Source organism: Alexandromys fortis, unplaced genomic scaffold (genome assembly GCF_014885135.2).
Source record: "Alexandromys fortis isolate MF-2015 unplaced genomic scaffold, M_Fortis_MF-2015_v1.1 scaffold_1, whole genome shotgun sequence".
Taxonomy (NCBI): Eukaryota; Metazoa; Chordata; class Mammalia; order Rodentia; family Cricetidae; genus Alexandromys; species Alexandromys fortis.
Window position 1 is genome coordinate 11,541,840 of NW_026067927.1, and position 16,893 is coordinate 11,558,732.

Here is a 16,893-nt window from a genome sequence, read left to right on the forward strand (position 1 = left end):
TTCCAGGGTAGGGGCATGCGGATTAAAAAAATTAGGTAGGAGGAACAGAGATATGAAAGAAACCCAGAGACATAGGATAGCACCAGGAGGGCAACTCAGTGAATACTGAATCCACCTGCGTTTGTTTTTCATATGCGTGTATACCCCAATCCAAAAGGGGGGAGTCAAAAGACTGCTTTAACACAACACAAAGGACAACCAGAACAATTATTTGCTTCAGTACTTGAGATATCAAGCCACTATTTCCTGAGTTACGCATCCTGATGTTTTGGGCAGATTATGCAATCAGTATACCTTAGACCTAGTATCCTGGTAGGCAGCCACTCCCTGGGTCAAACCTATTTTAAAATGGAGGAGCAGGGGGCCGGGCGATGGTGGCGCACGCCTTTAATCCCAGCACTCGGGAGGCAGAGGCAGGCGGATCTCTGTGAGTTCGAGACCAGCCTGGTCTACAGAGCTAGTTCCAGGACAGGCTCCAAAGCCACAGAGAAACCCTGTCTCGAAAAACCAAAAAAAAAATAAAATAAAATAATAAAATAAAAAATAAATAAAATGGAGGAGCAGGAATAGGCTTGAATTCTCTGACCTTTGGTCAGGGTGGAACAGATCCACTTCTACAGGCCATCTTAATGTCCAAAACACCAAATAACCACACCCTTAGGTCAGGACATCTCGCTTGTGGTCTCACTTGTTGTCAACAACTTTGAAAGAGTAAAAAGAAGCTCAAACTCTCTGACCTTTAGTCAAGGTGGAACAGGATCACATATGTGGGCCCCCACATCTTAGTTGCTCTGAAAAGACACCGTGACCAAAGTAACTCTCATAAAAGAAAGCATTTAATTGGAATCTTGTTTAAATTTTCAGTGAATTTTCAGGGTTAGCTTGGGCTATCCAGCAAGTTAAGGACAACCTGAGCTATGTTACATAATGAGATTGATAGGGTGCCTCAGTTGTGAAAATGCCATTTCTGTGAGATTACAGCTGGCCATACTTAAACCATAACCAGCAAGCCCCGGAAAGGAAGTTGTCAGTCAATGGGGTCTCATGGGAACCCCTAAACAACACAGGGCATTGACAAGACTATAGGTTGCTTTACAAAAACTTCAGCAAGTCCCCATTGCTGAAGACAACACCTACATAACTTATTGAACATGTAGAAGTTGAGCTGGTTCCTACATAGAGTCTCTGTCTGTCTGTCTGTCTATCTATCTTCTCTCTCTTTTTACCTACAAGTTCTTTGAATATATATTATAGATTCCAGTTTAGTGTTTTTGTGGGATTTCTGAGTATACCAGGCTTTTTCTTTTGGGCCACCAACCAGCTTTCAAATCATGACACAGAGACTTAATATTAATTTTGAATGCTTGGCCTAGTTTAGGCTCATTTCTGGCTAGCTATTTTAAATCAAATTAACCTGTTTCTCTTTATCTACCTTTTGCCTCAGGGCTTATTGCCTTTCTTACTTTTTTTTTTTTTCCTGTATGTCTTACTCTGTGTTTCCTGGCTGGCCAAGGCTGCCTGGCTTCTAGCCCCAGACATCTCTTTTTTGTTCTCTTCTCTTTCTTCTCTCCTTCCCCCTCCCTTTGAACTTAGATCTCTCTTCCTATTTATTCTCTCTGCCCGCCAGCCCTGTCTATCCCTCTCCTGCCTCGCTATTGGCTGTTCTGCTCTTTATTAGGTCCATCAGTTGCCAGAGGCAGGCAAGGTGCAACAAATGCAGCACGTCTTTACGTAATTAAACACACGCCCTTACATCGTTCAACAAAAGCAGCACAGATTCAATGCAATGCCCAGCAAAATTCTTCAAAGACCTCGAAAGAACAGTATTCAACTTCATATGGAAAAGCAAAAAAACCAGCATAGCCAAAACAATCCTGTACAATAAAAGAACTTCTGGAGGTATCACAATCCCTGAGCTCAATAAATATAAAAAGAAGTTAAAAAAAAATGTCAGGAGCCATTTTCCCAAATAGTATACCCAACTATCTTGAGAGCTATCTGTTAGCAGAACCAGCCCCACATTCCAACTATCTAGAGAATTGTTTGTGGTTGGAATAGCAAAAGGAACAATTCCACTTGCAGAGAGAACACTAGGTGTGTCGACTTGTGACCATTGCTGCCCCGGCAAGATCCCTTCCTGCCCTTGCCAGGCCCCTCCCCGATCCCAAGCCGAATTCCTCATTCAAGGGCAATAGCCACAACCATTTCAACCTTGACAAGAACTCTGCTTGGTCGCCTTCCTTCCGCCTTCCTGTCTCCCGCCACCGTCTTTTACTGGTAGCGCCTCTTCGGGACCTTGGAATAACTGACCCTATAAGCGGGTTACAAAAACAAACACAGCATAAACAAAATAACACACCTTTACACAGTTAAAGTCATATTCTGTAGCATAAACAAATATAGCACACCTTTGCCTAGTTAAAATAATATTGCACAACACCTTAGTGTTCAAATGAATGGTTCTCTGTGTCTATATCTGTTTTATTGGGCCTATTCTTGGCCGCTCTTCCTTCTGATTGTTTGTTTTGTCCTATTCTGGTGTGTTAGTTTTTGTTTAACTTATTTTATTATTATCCCTTGGAAGCATGGTTCTTTTCTAATGAGAGACAGAAAAAGGGGTGGATCTGGATGGGAAGGGAGTAGGGGAGAAACTGGGAGAGAAAAGCATAATCAGGATATATTATGTGAGAAAAGAAACCTATTTTCAATAGGAGGGAGGAGAGAAAGAAAGGAGAAAGAAAGAAAGAAAGAAAGAAAGAAAGAAAGAAAGAAAGAAAGAAAGAAAGAGGGAGGGAGGAAGAAAGGAGGAAAAAGCTTAAAACACATCTTCCATGTGACCCTTCTATTCCTCTTCTCAGCATATGCCCAAAGGACTCAATGTCTTACTCCATTGTTCTTTGCTTAGTCATGCTCACTGTTGCTCTATGCACAACAGCTCGGACATGGAAACAATCTAAATGTCTTTCGACTGACAAATGGATAAGAAAAAATATGTACATACACATTATGGAATACTACTCCATAAAAATTATAAATTTGAGGTTTGTAGATATATAGGTGAAACTGAAAATGATCATATTGAGTGAAGTAACCCAGACCCAGAAAGACAAAGGTCACAATTTCTCTCTCATACACGGTTATGTTATGCCCAGTCTGTGGGGACCCCGAAAGACCACCAGGGAGACTGACTGACCGAAATGCAAAAGCAAGGTTTATTATCGTGCACGAGTACAAGCCGGCAGGGACCTCGATGGTGCAGCAGCTAGAGAAGGTACCCCACCCTTCTAGAGAGCACTATTTAAAGGCAAAACCCAGAAAAGTTACAGTAGCAGGGTTTGGGATTACAGGTTCAATCCTGATTGGTTGACATTTGCCTGGGGTGTCCTGGTGAAAAGCGATGGGTGTGTGCTGGCAGGTGATCCTATCTACAATGGTTGGAACATTAGGAATTTCCTTGGGAAGATCTGTTCCTGGGTGGTGCCCGGGTAGCCTCAGTATATGATCTTTCTTCCAACCAGGTATTGCCTTAGGGAAAACTACTGAGACTCGGGCCTCTACTAAGTTTATCATGGCTGGGTCCTACAGTTTCTACTTTCAAATATTCATATATAAGCATAGACCTCAACTCTTGTCAAAGAAATGTCTCTTTACAACAGAGACAGTGCAGAAAACCACAACCTATCAAAATGCAGAGAATAAGTGACCACGTGGTGCACAGCCCCACCCAGTCCATCTACAGCACAACTCCTGCACCCAAGGCTCTGGAATCATTACAGAAGGAGGGCAGAGAGATCATAAGAGGCAGAAGAAGAGGAAGTTTGCTTTGAGTTTTCATCTAGAAATGTTCGAAAGTACTCTCATGAAGTTTTATCAACATGGCTGCCTAAAAAGATCTTAACAAGGAGACAATGAACAGGGGTTAAATCTTATTGACCAAACCTTGGAAGAGAACTTAGACAACTAAGGAGTGCTTAGAGCAAGAGAAATAGGCTTCCCCAGGGAAGAAGGCCCAACTGGCTACCCAATACCAAGCAGTCAATGTTGGGGGAGTTCCTGCAGATTTCTGTAGCTGGTTTGAGTCCAGAGTGTTGATCTGCCTTTTGTGACTGCTATCTTTTGTCTCCAGTACCTTCTGTTGGAAGTCTTATCCGAGAGTTTCCTAGGGGTTCAAAGCCTATGAAAAACTTGGTTGGGGGAGGACCAATTTTTAACTGAGAATTTACACTTGGCATTGTTCCTTTGAGCAGCTCAGATAAGAAGTTTTGGTATGGAAATTGACTTGCTAAAGGCCTACACGACAGATCAAGCCTAAGAGAAAAGGTAAAACAACAGGATTATTGAACAAAGAAACTCCTGGGCAAGTTCACTGGTCCCAGAGATTGAGGCCAGAGAAGTTGTGCACCCAGACCAGGGCAGGAAATTTCTATAGATTGTAGGTGAGGGGTGATGACATGTCTTCCACAAGCTGGGTTTGTTCCCAAGTATGGTCAAAAGCTGAGCACTTAGTCGGGGACTTGGGTGGCTGGTGGCAAAAGGGAAATTGCAGTGGTCACCAAGAAAGCAGAACTGGACTTTTGGTATCTTTCTTTGTTTGGAGACTTGGTGTGGGAGGTCTGGAAACCAACAAGAGGTTATCTCTCCCTCCTACAGAGACTCTTTGAGTGGGTGGGGTTTGGAGTCAGAGAAAGACAAGAATGGGGCTTCTCAAACTTCAGGGGTCAGCTGGGGACTCTAACTGAATACCAAAGAAGTTTGTTAGCCATAATTTTTATGTTAAAAGTAAAATGCTACAGGTCCCCAAGTGGCAGCAGTGGGCAGTGGGACATGAGACCATGCTGCAGGTCCTGAAGCGGCAGCAGGCAGTGGGCTGCAGGTCCTGAGAGCAGCCAGTCTCAGGCAGGGATTGTGCAATTTTCCAAGTGGCGGCAGCAGGCCAGGAGGGGCTGCGAGTCCCAGGCAGGGAGCTGTGGTGGGTAAGAGACCTCAATGGGGCAGCCAGTCTCATGAAGAGAGACAGACAGATGGGCATGCCATGAGACCATGCTGCAGGTCTCCAAAGGTGTCTGGTCCTGGGCAGGGAGCCACATGGCAGGCAAGTGACGGACGGATAGGCATGTCATGCAGAGTGAGGTTGGATATTTATGTAGTGGGTTATGGAGGGGAAAGAGGGAAAAGAGAAAAGAGAGAGAGAGACAGAAGGGGGAGGGGGAAGTGAGGAGAAGGGAGAGACAGAAGCTGCCTCTGAGGGAGAGAGGGAGAGGGAGTGGGAGTGGGAGAGGGAGAGGGAGAGGGAGGGAGGGAGGGAGGGAGGGAGGGAGGGAGGGAGGGAGAGAGAGAGAGAGAGAGAGAGAGAGAGAGAGAGAGAGAGAGAGGGGAAGGAAGGGACTCAGGCTAAAAGCTGAAGATCAGCTGTCCTTGGTGGAGGGGGAGTGGGCGTGGCTTGTCTCTTAAAGGGACAGAGCAGACCATTACACTAATCCTAGTTGCTCTCTAGTCCTACCCTCTGCTGTCTTTGCCTTAGGTGGTCCCACCCAATAACCATGCACTCCACTTAAAGTAAAATGAATTCATGTTGATCTTATCCTGCATTAAATATGGAAAGGTTATGAGGTTCCCTAGAAATGCAAAACTGGATGTTAAATGATAATAAATTATTATATAAAAAAAGAGGAATTAGCATTGCAAGGTTCCCTTTGTCTCTTTACTACAAATTGAAAGGACAACAGAGTGCTAGGATGCAGAAGGCGTTACTCTAGAGGCTCCAACTTGTCCAGTCTGACCACCCACTCAAAAGATAGCAAACCTATCTGATGGTGAGAGGGTTGCAAAGACAGCAAGCAGAATTTCAGCCCATCTGCAGGTTCTGACGTGAGCTTGAGATGGATGAAGACCTGAGGCAGGAGGCAAGACGTGTGCATGCGTTAGCAACCCTGGTCTTGGGGTTGTCTAGTTGATTGTCTCCTTACAAAGCCAGTAAGGTGGCTGGAAGTCCTCACTGTTTAAGGGGACAGTCTCATTCCTGGGAGGCCACTGCTTATGTTGGGGGCGGTATATTTGTGAGACTGTGCCAGTCTTAGCAGTGGAGATGATTGTAGGTCTAAAACAAAGACTAGAAACTTTTGGGTGCCTTTCTGAAGTTTGGAACAGGACATTGAAAAAATGGACAGTAAGAAGCTAACCAGATAGCTGTCACTAGGTTTTTTGTTTTTGTTTTGTTTCATTGCAGTTTCTGCTTTGTTTGCTTGTTTGATTTTGAAAGAGGGTCTCACTGTGTAGTCCTGACATAACTGGATTCACTATGTAGACTAGGCTGGACTTGAATTTACAGAACGGCAACTGCCCCTGCCTTTAGAGTCTGGGACTAAAGCAAGTGCTACCGTCCTTGACTGCTTCTTGTTTTTGACACAAAGTCTTGGTCTGTAGCCCAGACTGGCCTCTAACTCACGATCAGAGTGCTTCACCACACCCAGCTCTCTACTTTGTGGCTTAAGATTTGTTAGGTTGATTGGCCTAAATCAATAGCTCATTTTAATTCTTATTTGATTCTAAGTGAGGCTCAATGTTTTTTTCTTCTAAATGTTCCAGTTGATCTGTACGTTCCCTTACAGGAAGGCATGTCCTTTTCCTTTGTTTCTTACAACACTTGAACAGGTCAAGGAACCTTGGTGACTGACCACACAGGGATCTTGAGCTGATGATCATATATGATAGGAGGGACAACTTATAGCCTCTTCTAAAGTTTTATTTATTTGTGAGAAGGGGGCTCACGCTCACACATGACATAGTTTGCTTGTGGAGGTTAGAGGACAACATAAGGGAACTGATTCTCTCCTTCCCCACTGTGGATCCCAGGGATTAAACTCCCAGGGATGTCAGATCTGGTGGTAAGCATCTTCACCCATGGAACCATCACTGGACCTTATTTTTATCCTCGTGGATGTGTCACTTTGGAAGTAGCTCTGATAACTTAGAAAAACTGTCATTGGAGGTAATAAGGTAATAATACAGTAGTGGAACATTTTTTTTTCAAGACAGGGTTTTGCTGTAGTGTTGGAGCCTGTCCTGGAACTAGCTCTTGTAGACCAGGCTGGCCTCAAACTCACACAGAGATCCGCCTGCCTCTTCCACCACGATTGCTGGGATTAAAGGCGTATGCCACCACCGCCCGGCAGTAGTGGGACATTTGTTTAGCACGTAGGAAGCCTAGATTCAGTTTTTAATAACACACACGCATGCACACAGGCAGTGTGGTGGGGATCTCAGCAGTCAAGAGCACTTGCCGTGAAATCGCGAGGAATAGTTTAGATTCCAGTACTCACACGACAAGCAAGCTCGCATTCCTCACACAGGTGTGGAGTTCTAACTCCGAGGATCCAATGTCTCCTCTGGCCATGCTCCCCTGCCTCAAATCGTTATTTTATAAAAAGAAAAGAAAGAAGAAAAAAAAAAAAAACCTCCATGGTTTCAGACTTAGCAAAACTATGTAAAATAGTCTCAGGAAGTGGTAGGGGGCATCTGTCTGTTTCTAAGAGTCATCTCAGGACCAATCATATTGTGAGCTGAACAACTAGACTTTTCAGCCTCTGTCAGCTGAGGAAAGCTGGGGGTGGGAGAGGTGGTTTTTCCCAGGGAAGAGCACACCAACTGATTGTCCAGCGCTAAAAGGTCAGTCCTGAAAACATACATACAGGTAACATTTTTCAGACTGAGCAGATTATATTTAGGAATATATATGTATATACAGATAAATGCATATGTATGTAATAAATTAGTGAGAAAAGAGGCCATGGCTGGGCGCTGGTGGCACACACATTTAATCCCAGCACTTGGGAGGCAGAGGCAGGTGGATCTCTGTGAGTTCGAGGCCAGCCTGGTCTACAAGAGCTAGCTAGTTTTCCAGGACTGCTACACAGAGAAACCCTGTCTTGGAAAAAAAAAAACCCACAAAAAAAAGAAGCAAAGCATGCTTCTCTGTTCTCTTATGCCCATTTCCTTAATCAGAACTTTTAGTATGGGCCTGAAAGAGACTCCTCAGTATCCTGAAGGGACAAAGTACAAATTCTGATTTAGAACCTCCAGAAAGGGCTCCACCTGGTGATGCAAGCCTATCATTCCAGCTACTCCCCAGGCTAAACTCCAAGTTTGGCCTGGATAACTTAAGGTAAGACTCATTAAAAGAGGAGGCAGGAGGGCAGATGTGAAGAAGTGACTCTGTGGGTAGTGTTTGCCTACTATGTGGGAGGCTCTAAATCCGGTAGTACCAGCCAACCAAAACACAAGCCACAGTAAAACAAGGCCTTTAGCACACACCTTTTTTTTTTTTTTTAAAAAAAAGTATGTATTTATTTATTATGTATACAATATTCTATCTATGTGTATGCCTGCAGGTCAGAAGAGGGCACCAGACTCCATTACAGATGGTTGTGAGCCAGCATGTGGTTGCTGGGAATTGAACTCAGGACCTTTGAAAGAGCAGGCAATGCTCTTAACCTCTGAGCCATCTCTCCAGCACCTTAGCACACACCTTTAATCCAAATCTTGGGAGAGAGAATCCGGTGGATCTTTGTAAATTGGAGGCCAGCCTAGTCTACAAAGCTGGTTCTAGACCAGCTAGTGCTACGTAGTGAGATTCTGCCTTAAAAAAAAAAAAAAAAAAAAAAGCCGGATGGTGGTGGCTCACGCCTTTAATCCCAGCACTCTGTGAGTTCGAGGCCAGCCTGGGCTACTAGAGCTAATTCCAGGACAGGCTTTAAAGCCACAGAGAAACTCTGTCTCAAAAAACTAAAAAACAAAACAAAACAAAAAAACTCAACCAAAACTAAAATTAAAACAAAAAACTTCCAAACAACTGTCTTCTCAAAGGCCTGAGGCTGAGGTTCTGTCGTTCACAGAACATGACAGAAACACTTCTACTTTAGGCATGACTTTGGGTTCAGCCTTCCCACTCAGGTAGGCCACTGTGTCTTTCTTTCCGAAGACCCCATTTTCAGACCTTTGGGCTGTCTCTTATTTCACTTTGACTTTAAGTAAGGATTCTACTGGCTCACATATTTAGGAATGCTCCATTAAAACAATATTGATTGATTGTTTTTTTGAGACAGGGTTTCTCTGTGTAACAGCTCTGGCTGTCCTGGAACTAGCTCTTATAGATCAGGCTGGCCTTGAACTCACAGAGATCCTCCGGCCTCTGCCTCCTGAGCGCTGGGATTAAAGGATCACCGCCCGGCATTAAAGCAATTTATAAGGGGAGGGTGAAGATCGGCCTCTTCAGCTGTTAGGACCAGAAGGCATCGAGGGTACATCTGTTGCTCTGGTCCTCTGCCTTTCCCAAGCTATCAACAAGTAAGTGGCAGCTGCCATTCTTCGTCACTTAATAGGCCAATGTAATTGTGAATTCAGAGTAGTGGTTAGTAACAGTTTAGATAAGAAGTTTTAGAAGGCCCATTCTAACTGTGAGAAAGGATGGCTAGGAGTTAAGTGTAATTTGGCAAAAGGGAGATAGAGAGACTTGGAATCTGGCATGGGCTAACAGATGGGCGGGAAGGTATTTAGGAGGTGGGAATGACAGGATTAAAGTTTGTGATGAGTAAGGGGGCATCAAATTAACCCTAGTGCCGGCGGGTCTTTTTTTTAAAGGTTCATTTATTTTATGTAGACAGAGTTCCGCTTGCGTATCTACACCAGGAGAGGGCGCTAGATCTCACTATAGATAGATGTGAGCCACCATGTAGTTGCCGAGAATTGAACTCAGGACCTCTGAAAGAGCAGACACTGCTCTTAACCTCTGAGTCCTCTCTCCAGCCCACCAGCGGGATCTCTATTGGGTTGGGAAGAAGAGCAGGTTTTGAAAATAAGGTCAGGGCAAGTAGAACGGGCCCTCAAGGCAGGTTGATAATAATGGCGCGGCTCTTAGAGGGGCCTGGAGGGAACGGAACAAAACTGGGGAGTAACCTATGCAAGAATGAACACTAAGGTCTTTTGGTTCTGGACTCTCAGGGCGTGGCGAGAAGGCAAGCTGGGGGGCATAAGTCCCACGTGACGGCCTGGTGGCGCACAGGCTGCTCAAATGCTACGCTAACCCCCAGGGGATAGAGTGCTGGCGGCCCCTCCCGGCCCCGCCTCCCTTTCTTCCTCTTTCCTGTTCATCAATTGGGTAATATCTATGTCCATCAAGGGCCCGCCTCCGAAATTAAGCCAATCAGGAATGGCGGGAGGGAGCTTTCTTCAGGAGCTGGTTTCTCTTCTAGGGGCCTCTCCAGGGAAGTAAAACCCGGTCGCAGCCACCGAGGAACTGCGCGCAACCTCTGAGCTGAGAGCATCCGCCGAGTGCGGGCGGCGCAAGCTGGTGAGAAGAGGGCGAGGATACGAGGTAAGGAAGGGGACTAGTAGATGTGCGGACATCTTCCCCTGCCTGGCCTGCGGGCGCCTCAGGTGATGGGGCGGTGAGGGAGATGAGGTGAGAGGGCGGGACGAGCTGATCCCCGGTCGTGGTCACCCCACTCGCGCGCAAGCGCCACGTGGGCCCGCGCGCTAGTGGAGGAGTCGGCTGCTTAGCCGGTTCCCTGCATCAGCTTCCTTAGTACTGGAGCACCCGTGAGGTGGGCGTTGCAAACTAGATTCCTGTCTTACAGCTTAGAAAGCGGAGGGTCAGAACTCTAAGCTGGAGTCCGGAGTTCTTAACTAGAACCTAGCGCCCAGCTAAGAAATCAAGAGACTTCGTTTCTGTAAGGACACTAAATTCTGTCCCATCTGCTGCGAACGGTTTTCTTTGCGCACAGCTGCCTGTCCTTTCTGCAGGGTCAAGGGGCGTCCGAGGCCATCTGCCTCTGACCGACTTCATCTGCCCCAAGTTCAGCCGGGTGGGTAAGGGACGATCCTCACTGGCTTTGGGAAATCAATTTAACAGTGCGTCTATACTCTTTGACCTACTGATTTTGGAAGTAAGTAAGAAAAAGGCGACTACAAAGGCCATGCAATTTGGTCTTTAATAAGTACCAGGTTAGTAGAAACAAACTCCAAATCTCCAGGAATTGTGAAACCATTGTCTTTCACACGGACGTCAGATTCAGTGTAGTTGACTGAACGATATAAAAGCCGTACAGAATGTACCCTGATGGTAAACTGTGCTTTTTTTTTTTTTTTTTTTTTTTTTTTTTTTTTTTTTTTTGATTTTCGAGACAGGGTTTTGCATCGGCTATGGTGTATGAGATGGTCTCTGGGGGCGACTCCTTCTCGGTGTTTGGACGCCAGAGTCCAACACTAGCAAGTGCCAGCGAGACTAGTGAAACTGTGTCTGTTAAGTAGCTGGTGTCCCTGGGCCTCTGAAAATGCCAAGTTGAGCTAATATTTGAGGACCTGCTGTGTACCAGGTACAGGGCTGTCTGTACTCACGATAGCCACCAGTAAGCAGCTACCTGTCTGGCATTTTGTGGAGTACAGAGATTGCTGGGGACAGCAGATACCTAAGTCAAAACTTACACGCTGCAGTGGAGACTGGATGAGGGAGCTAGCTAGTAGCCTCTGGCCTGAGAAAGGGCTCAGAAAGGAGAGGAAAGGAGGCACGAATCAGCTGGGAGGCCCTCATTGACTATAAAACCAGAGAGAATCTTAGCAAAAGAAGTTTTCACAGTATTTTAAACATTTGAACTTTGAAGCTTTTATAAACCCTTTAATTTTTCAGGCTGAAAACCAACCACCTCCACTTGCCAGCATAGCTTCAGAATGTCAAGTACCGTGTCCCATTGGATCTTCAATTCTGCACGGAATCGAATTGCTATCTTACAAGGGGGTAGACGCTTCTACTCAAGGGGTGCCGCAAATAGAAATCAACCGAAATGGAGGCTTTCTTCTCCGGCATCGCCGACTGTGAAGACCAGTACTCCGCGTGGTAGCTTTGCTCTGCAGAAAGCCTACAGACACACATCAACCGAGGAAGAGGATTTCCACTTACAGCTTAGCCCTGAACAGGTCAACGACATGCTTCGAGCTGGCGAGTCATCTCACAAGATTCTTGACTTCAACAATGGAGTTCCAAGTTCAGTGTTACGGTTTGAGAGCAACCAGCTGGCCGCCAATTCCCCAGTGGAGGACCGGCAGGGTGTAGCTTCCTGTATGCAGACCAACGGACTGATGTTTGGCATTTTTGACGGCCATGGTGGCCATGCATGTGCCCAAGCGGTGAGCGAGAGGCTCTTCTACTACATGGCAGTGTCCTTGATGTCCCACCAAACCTTGGAGCAGATGGAGGAAGCAATGGAAACCATGAAGCCTTTGCTGCCCATCCTCCAGTGGCTCAAGCATCCTGGGGATAGTATTTATAAGGATGTCACGTCCGTACACCTGGACCACCTTCGAGTCTATTGGCAGGAACTTCTTGACTTGCATATGGAAATGGGGTTGAGCATTGAAGAAGCATTAATGTACTCCTTCCAGAGACTGGATTCGGACATCTCACTAGAAATCCAGGCCCCCCTGGAAGATGAGGTGACAAAGAACCTATCCCTCCAGGTTGCTTTTTCTGGGGCAACAGCTTGCATGGCCCATGTCAACGGAGTTCACCTACATGTAGCAAATGCTGGCGACTGCCGGGCTATCCTTGGTGTCCAGGAAGACAATGGTGTGTGGTCCTGTTTGCCTCTTACCCGGGACCACAATGCTTGGAATGAGGCTGAGCTATCCCGGCTTAAGAGAGAACACCCCGAGTCTGAGAACAGGACACTCATCATAGATGATAGGCTGCTGGGCGTCCTCATTCCCTGCAGGGCCTTTGGGGATGTCCAGCTCAAGTGGAGTAGAGAGCTGCAGCGCAGTGTGCTAGGGAGGGGCTTCGATACTGAGGCCCTCAACATCTACCAGTTCACACCGCCCCACTACTACACTCCGCCCTATCTGACAGCCAAGCCGGAGGTTACGTACCACAGGCTGAGGCCCCAAGATAAGTTCCTCGTGCTGGCCTCAGACGGTCTGTGGGACATGCTGGGCAATGAGGATGTGGTGAGGCTGGTGGTGGGCCACCTGTCCAAGGTTGCTTGCCATAAGCCGGACCTGGACCAAAGACCGGCCAACCTGGGGCTCATGCAGAGTCTGCTGCTGCAGCGGAAAGCCAGCGGACTCCATGCAGCTGACCAAAATGCAGCCACGCATCTGATCAGACACGCCATTGGGAGCAACGAGTATGGGGAGATGGAGCCAGAGCGACTGGCCGCCATGCTGACATTACCAGAAGATGTAGCCAGGATGTATCGGGATGATATCACTGTCATGGTGGTGTTTTTTAACTCAGAGTCAATTAATACATACTCTAAGGAGGGTTAAGGGTCTAACCCTGTTGCCAAGGCTAACACAAATAACTTGAAAACATTTTCACTTAGTCCTGAGTGAGCCATTCAAACCTTATTAAGGAATAGGCAGATATAGGTTGCTGAGTGATTGACTAACTAAAGAAATCCAGCCTAGTGAAAAAGCACTGGTGATGATTTTTGTGTCTATGCGCACTGGTCAACTCTTCTATGCAGCAGACAGAATAGAGTCAAACCGGCTTAGGCTCATGTAGCCCGTGTCCTCTATAACGACACTGTCAAACTGTGTCATCCTGTGCTTCTAAAGGATAAATTTAAATCATGATGCTAAGAATAAAGAACTTCAGGATCTTCGGAGACCCAGTTGCAAAATTTACAAATATGATCCTTCTGAGCTGTTCTGCACAACTTCTAGGCTGTAGTTTTTGTTTAGCTTTTTAAATTACAAAAGCCTAGGTTTACAAAGCAATCTTCAGGGCACTTTTCTATGTTGTATTCTAACTTTCTGTGTGTGTGTGTGTGTGTGTGTGTGTGTGTGTAATTTTCTGTAACGGCTGTGAAGATAAATCTGTGCCATTTGCATTTGAACGCTGGCTAAATTTATTTTAAAACTGAATCCTCAGACTTGCAGGCAGGACTGCTGTAAGCATGTGTAGGACCACTCTTTTTTTTTTTTCTCTCGGCTGAGGATGAGAGGGGCTAAGTCTCTGAGCAGCCTTTGGTCCTTCTGTTGAGTTCCACCCCCAGACCTTTGAGCCGAACTGGAAGTTCATTTTTGTCTAATCCCCAACTCCTGACCTGCTTAGCAAAATGTGTCCTCCCCCGCCCCCGGGCTTAGCCACAGGGTTATTCATAATTCTCCTTCCTGTGTATATCCCTCAAACACTGACACAACACCACCTCTGCTCTGCTGCCCTGCCTCACCCTGCCGTTACTAGTACATCTTTCTGCTCCCAGGATTGGAAGGGCAATGGTGTGACCAGGTAGTGGTGGACATTTAGGCAGGGTGGGTCTGTTCAGTGGTTTGCGGATTTTTGATTTCGGTCTTTTTTGAAAATGGCCTAGGAGAACAGCCATGAGCCGAGGCTTTCTCTCATCTTGGGAGGGAGGCGGGAGACTTATCAGGCTCAACACCTGCCCCTGCCTGTTAGGAACTGCCATCGCTTTGCTTCGGGGATTAGACCATATTTAGTATGAGAGTTGGGTGAAAATTGAGATGCGTCTGGTCATAGGGGCTGCAGAGTCTGTTTGCTTGAAAACTAACCTACCTGGCTCCTATTTAGGGCATAAATGTCTTCCTCTCTTGGGCGGCTGTGGCATTAAACAGCAGGAAATGTGTCCCTAAATGGAAACACACTTTTTTTTTTTTTGGCAGTTTTGATTTCCTGGACCTCATGGGAGCACTTTTCTGTAGGTACCTCCTCAGCTGATCCCGTGTCTCTCACCCACTATGCCGTCCACACACTGGCAGGTTGGGCCTCTTCGCTTTTGCAGGTAGTCATTGGGTCAAGAGTTGGGGCTGGGCTGGCAGACAGCTCAGTGGGTAAAGGCTGCCAATCCTGGAAACTTAGAGTTCCATCCCTGGGACCCACGTGGTGGAAGGAGTTGAAAGTTGCCCTGACCTCCACATGTGCGCCATGGCATGGGTCCTCACAAAATAAATACAATGGAAAAATACGGGGATTGTTCTTTGTACATTTTCTAGTGTTCCCTATTTAGTGATACAGTTTCTTCTTTTTCCTCTCTCTCTCTCTTTTTTTTTTTTTTTAATGATTTATCTTTTATTTTTTTCAGACAGTTATGAGCTGCCATGTGGGTGCTGGGAATTGAACCCGAGTCCTCTGGAAGAGCAGTCAGTGCTCTTAACCGCTGAGCCATCTCTTCAGCCCCTCCTCTCTCTTTTTTTAAAGGAACTCTTTTGGGTTCTTTTGTTCTGAAACTATTACTATTACTTCTGATTGCTTAGATTTTTTTATTCAAAAATAAAACGTAGGCAGTTCTCTCTTGAGGAGCCTGTACCCGCACTTGGGTGTTTACTCCCTGTGGCTCTGTTCTGCTCTCAGGTGTGGCTTACCTTCTGAGGGCCTTTTCCTCTACTCTCACGTGTAAGTCTACTCTAGATAATTACCCCAATGGTGCCGCCTCAAAGTAGAAAATGAGAAGCCTGGGTATGCTGGAACATGCCTCATGCCTTAAACCCAGCACTTGAGTGGTAGAGACAGGAAGATCAGACGTTCAAGGTAGATACATGAGAGCCTGTCTACAAAAAAATAGTGCATCCCATTATGCACCAAGGCCAGCCTAGGCTACGCGGTGAGAACTTGCTTCAGAAAAAAAAGATAAAACGTGGCTCCAAATGTGAGTCATTCTAGCTAGAAGGTTTGCTGTTGGAATGGAAGACGCTATTTGACGTTTTTTTGTTTTCCTTTGTCCTTTGTTTTTCATGCCCGCTAAACCCAGGAGTAGCCTGGGAGCCTTAACTGGCAATGAGTGCCTGAGCCCTGTTTTTGAGGCTGGCTGGCATGGGTCATAAGTGGTTGTGATTCAGGTAACTTATCCTGCAGTTGATAGAACACAGACCTCCCATTTGTGTCTCCAAGAGTGTCTGTGTTTTCTCATTGTCTAATAGATGTCTTTGTTTTCCAGCTGAAATATTGGGAAGAAAGGCTGGTTTATTGTCTACTGTTCTCTCTTCCTCTATGAACTCAGCTTTTCTGTGCCTGCTCCAGTGAGCATTGTCTTCTGGTTACACGCCAGTGTGGCTGTCTCCCTGGGTTTTGGCCATGGCTCCCTTGAGGTAAATGACCTTTTTTTGGGGGATGCTGAAATGAGAAAGGAGATTCGTGGTCCTTGTCAGTTCTTCCAAAGCTCTTATTCTTTTCATAGAGATTTGAATTTTTAGACTTTTAAATTTTAAATAATGAGACTGACGATTTAATATTGCAAATGTAACTTTTGAAGGAAGTTTGTCTTGGTGCTTAAAGTGACATTTGTGATTTGGGGTAAGATGCTGGTGGAAAGGTGTAATTTCCATAGATATTTGTTTTATGTGTAAATAGTACAGTGCTGTTGTTGATTTCCAAAGTTAGTGAAACTAGAAAAGCTGATACTTTTGAATATATGCTAGATCATGTTAATAAGATTCAGTTTTCGGAGACGTTATTTATAACATTAAAGCTAATTTATTATGATGTAAACTGTGAGGTGGTGTAATATATAGACGTTTTCCCCAAAAGTATATTTGACTTACAAGCTAAAAAGCTTTAGGCACACGGGAGAAAAAACTCAGCTGAGACACAATCAAGTTGACAGTTTTTTTTTTTTTAAAACAGAGGTAAAATGTAAATGGCTTGACCTTCAAATAAAGAAGGGCATAATTCTGTAGATCAACTATAAAATATATTCAAAGGGAGACTGGGTCTGTTTTGTTGGGCAGCTAGTGGGAAACGGTGCCGCCCCAGGTGAAACCAGAATATTCTGGAATGGAGCCAGCGGTTTCACGTCTTTGGAGCGTGGTTGTTGTGTCCAAGCTCCCTTTGGATTTGAAGGTCAGGGCTAGTGATGCGGCAGCCTGTGTCGTAAATGGTCATGTGTG

At 45.7% G+C, this 16,893-nt stretch overlaps 1 protein-coding gene across 4 annotated transcripts; it reads left to right on the top strand.

Annotated features, from left to right (window-relative positions):
* The first annotated feature begins 10,217 nt into the window (after positions 1-10,217).
* Pdp2 (pyruvate dehydrogenase phosphatase catalytic subunit 2) lies at positions 10,218-16,627 on the top strand. Of its 4 annotated transcripts, none has more exons than XM_050144219.1 (2): positions 10,218-10,369; positions 11,681-16,627. In XM_050144219.1, the coding sequence occupies exon 2, from the start codon at positions 11,722-11,724 to the stop codon at positions 13,312-13,314; it is 1,593 nt and encodes a 530-aa protein (XP_050000176.1). In that variant the 5' UTR covers positions 10,218-10,369; positions 11,681-11,721; the 3' UTR covers positions 13,315-16,627. The 4 variants fall into 4 exon arrangements, with proteins under 4 accessions (XP_050000176.1, XP_050000177.1, XP_050000179.1 ...); XM_050144220.1 differs by lacking the exon at positions 10,218-10,369 and adding an exon at positions 10,450-10,598; XM_050144222.1 differs by lacking the exon at positions 10,218-10,369 and adding an exon at positions 10,613-10,859.
* The last annotated feature ends 266 nt before the right edge of the window (positions 16,628-16,893 follow it).

Bases quoted from the DNA above. Each gene is read 5' to 3' on its own strand.
- Pdp2 (XM_050144219.1), top strand. From the start codon at position 11,722: ATGTCAAGTACCGTGTCCCATTGGATCTTCAATTCTGCACGGAATCGA.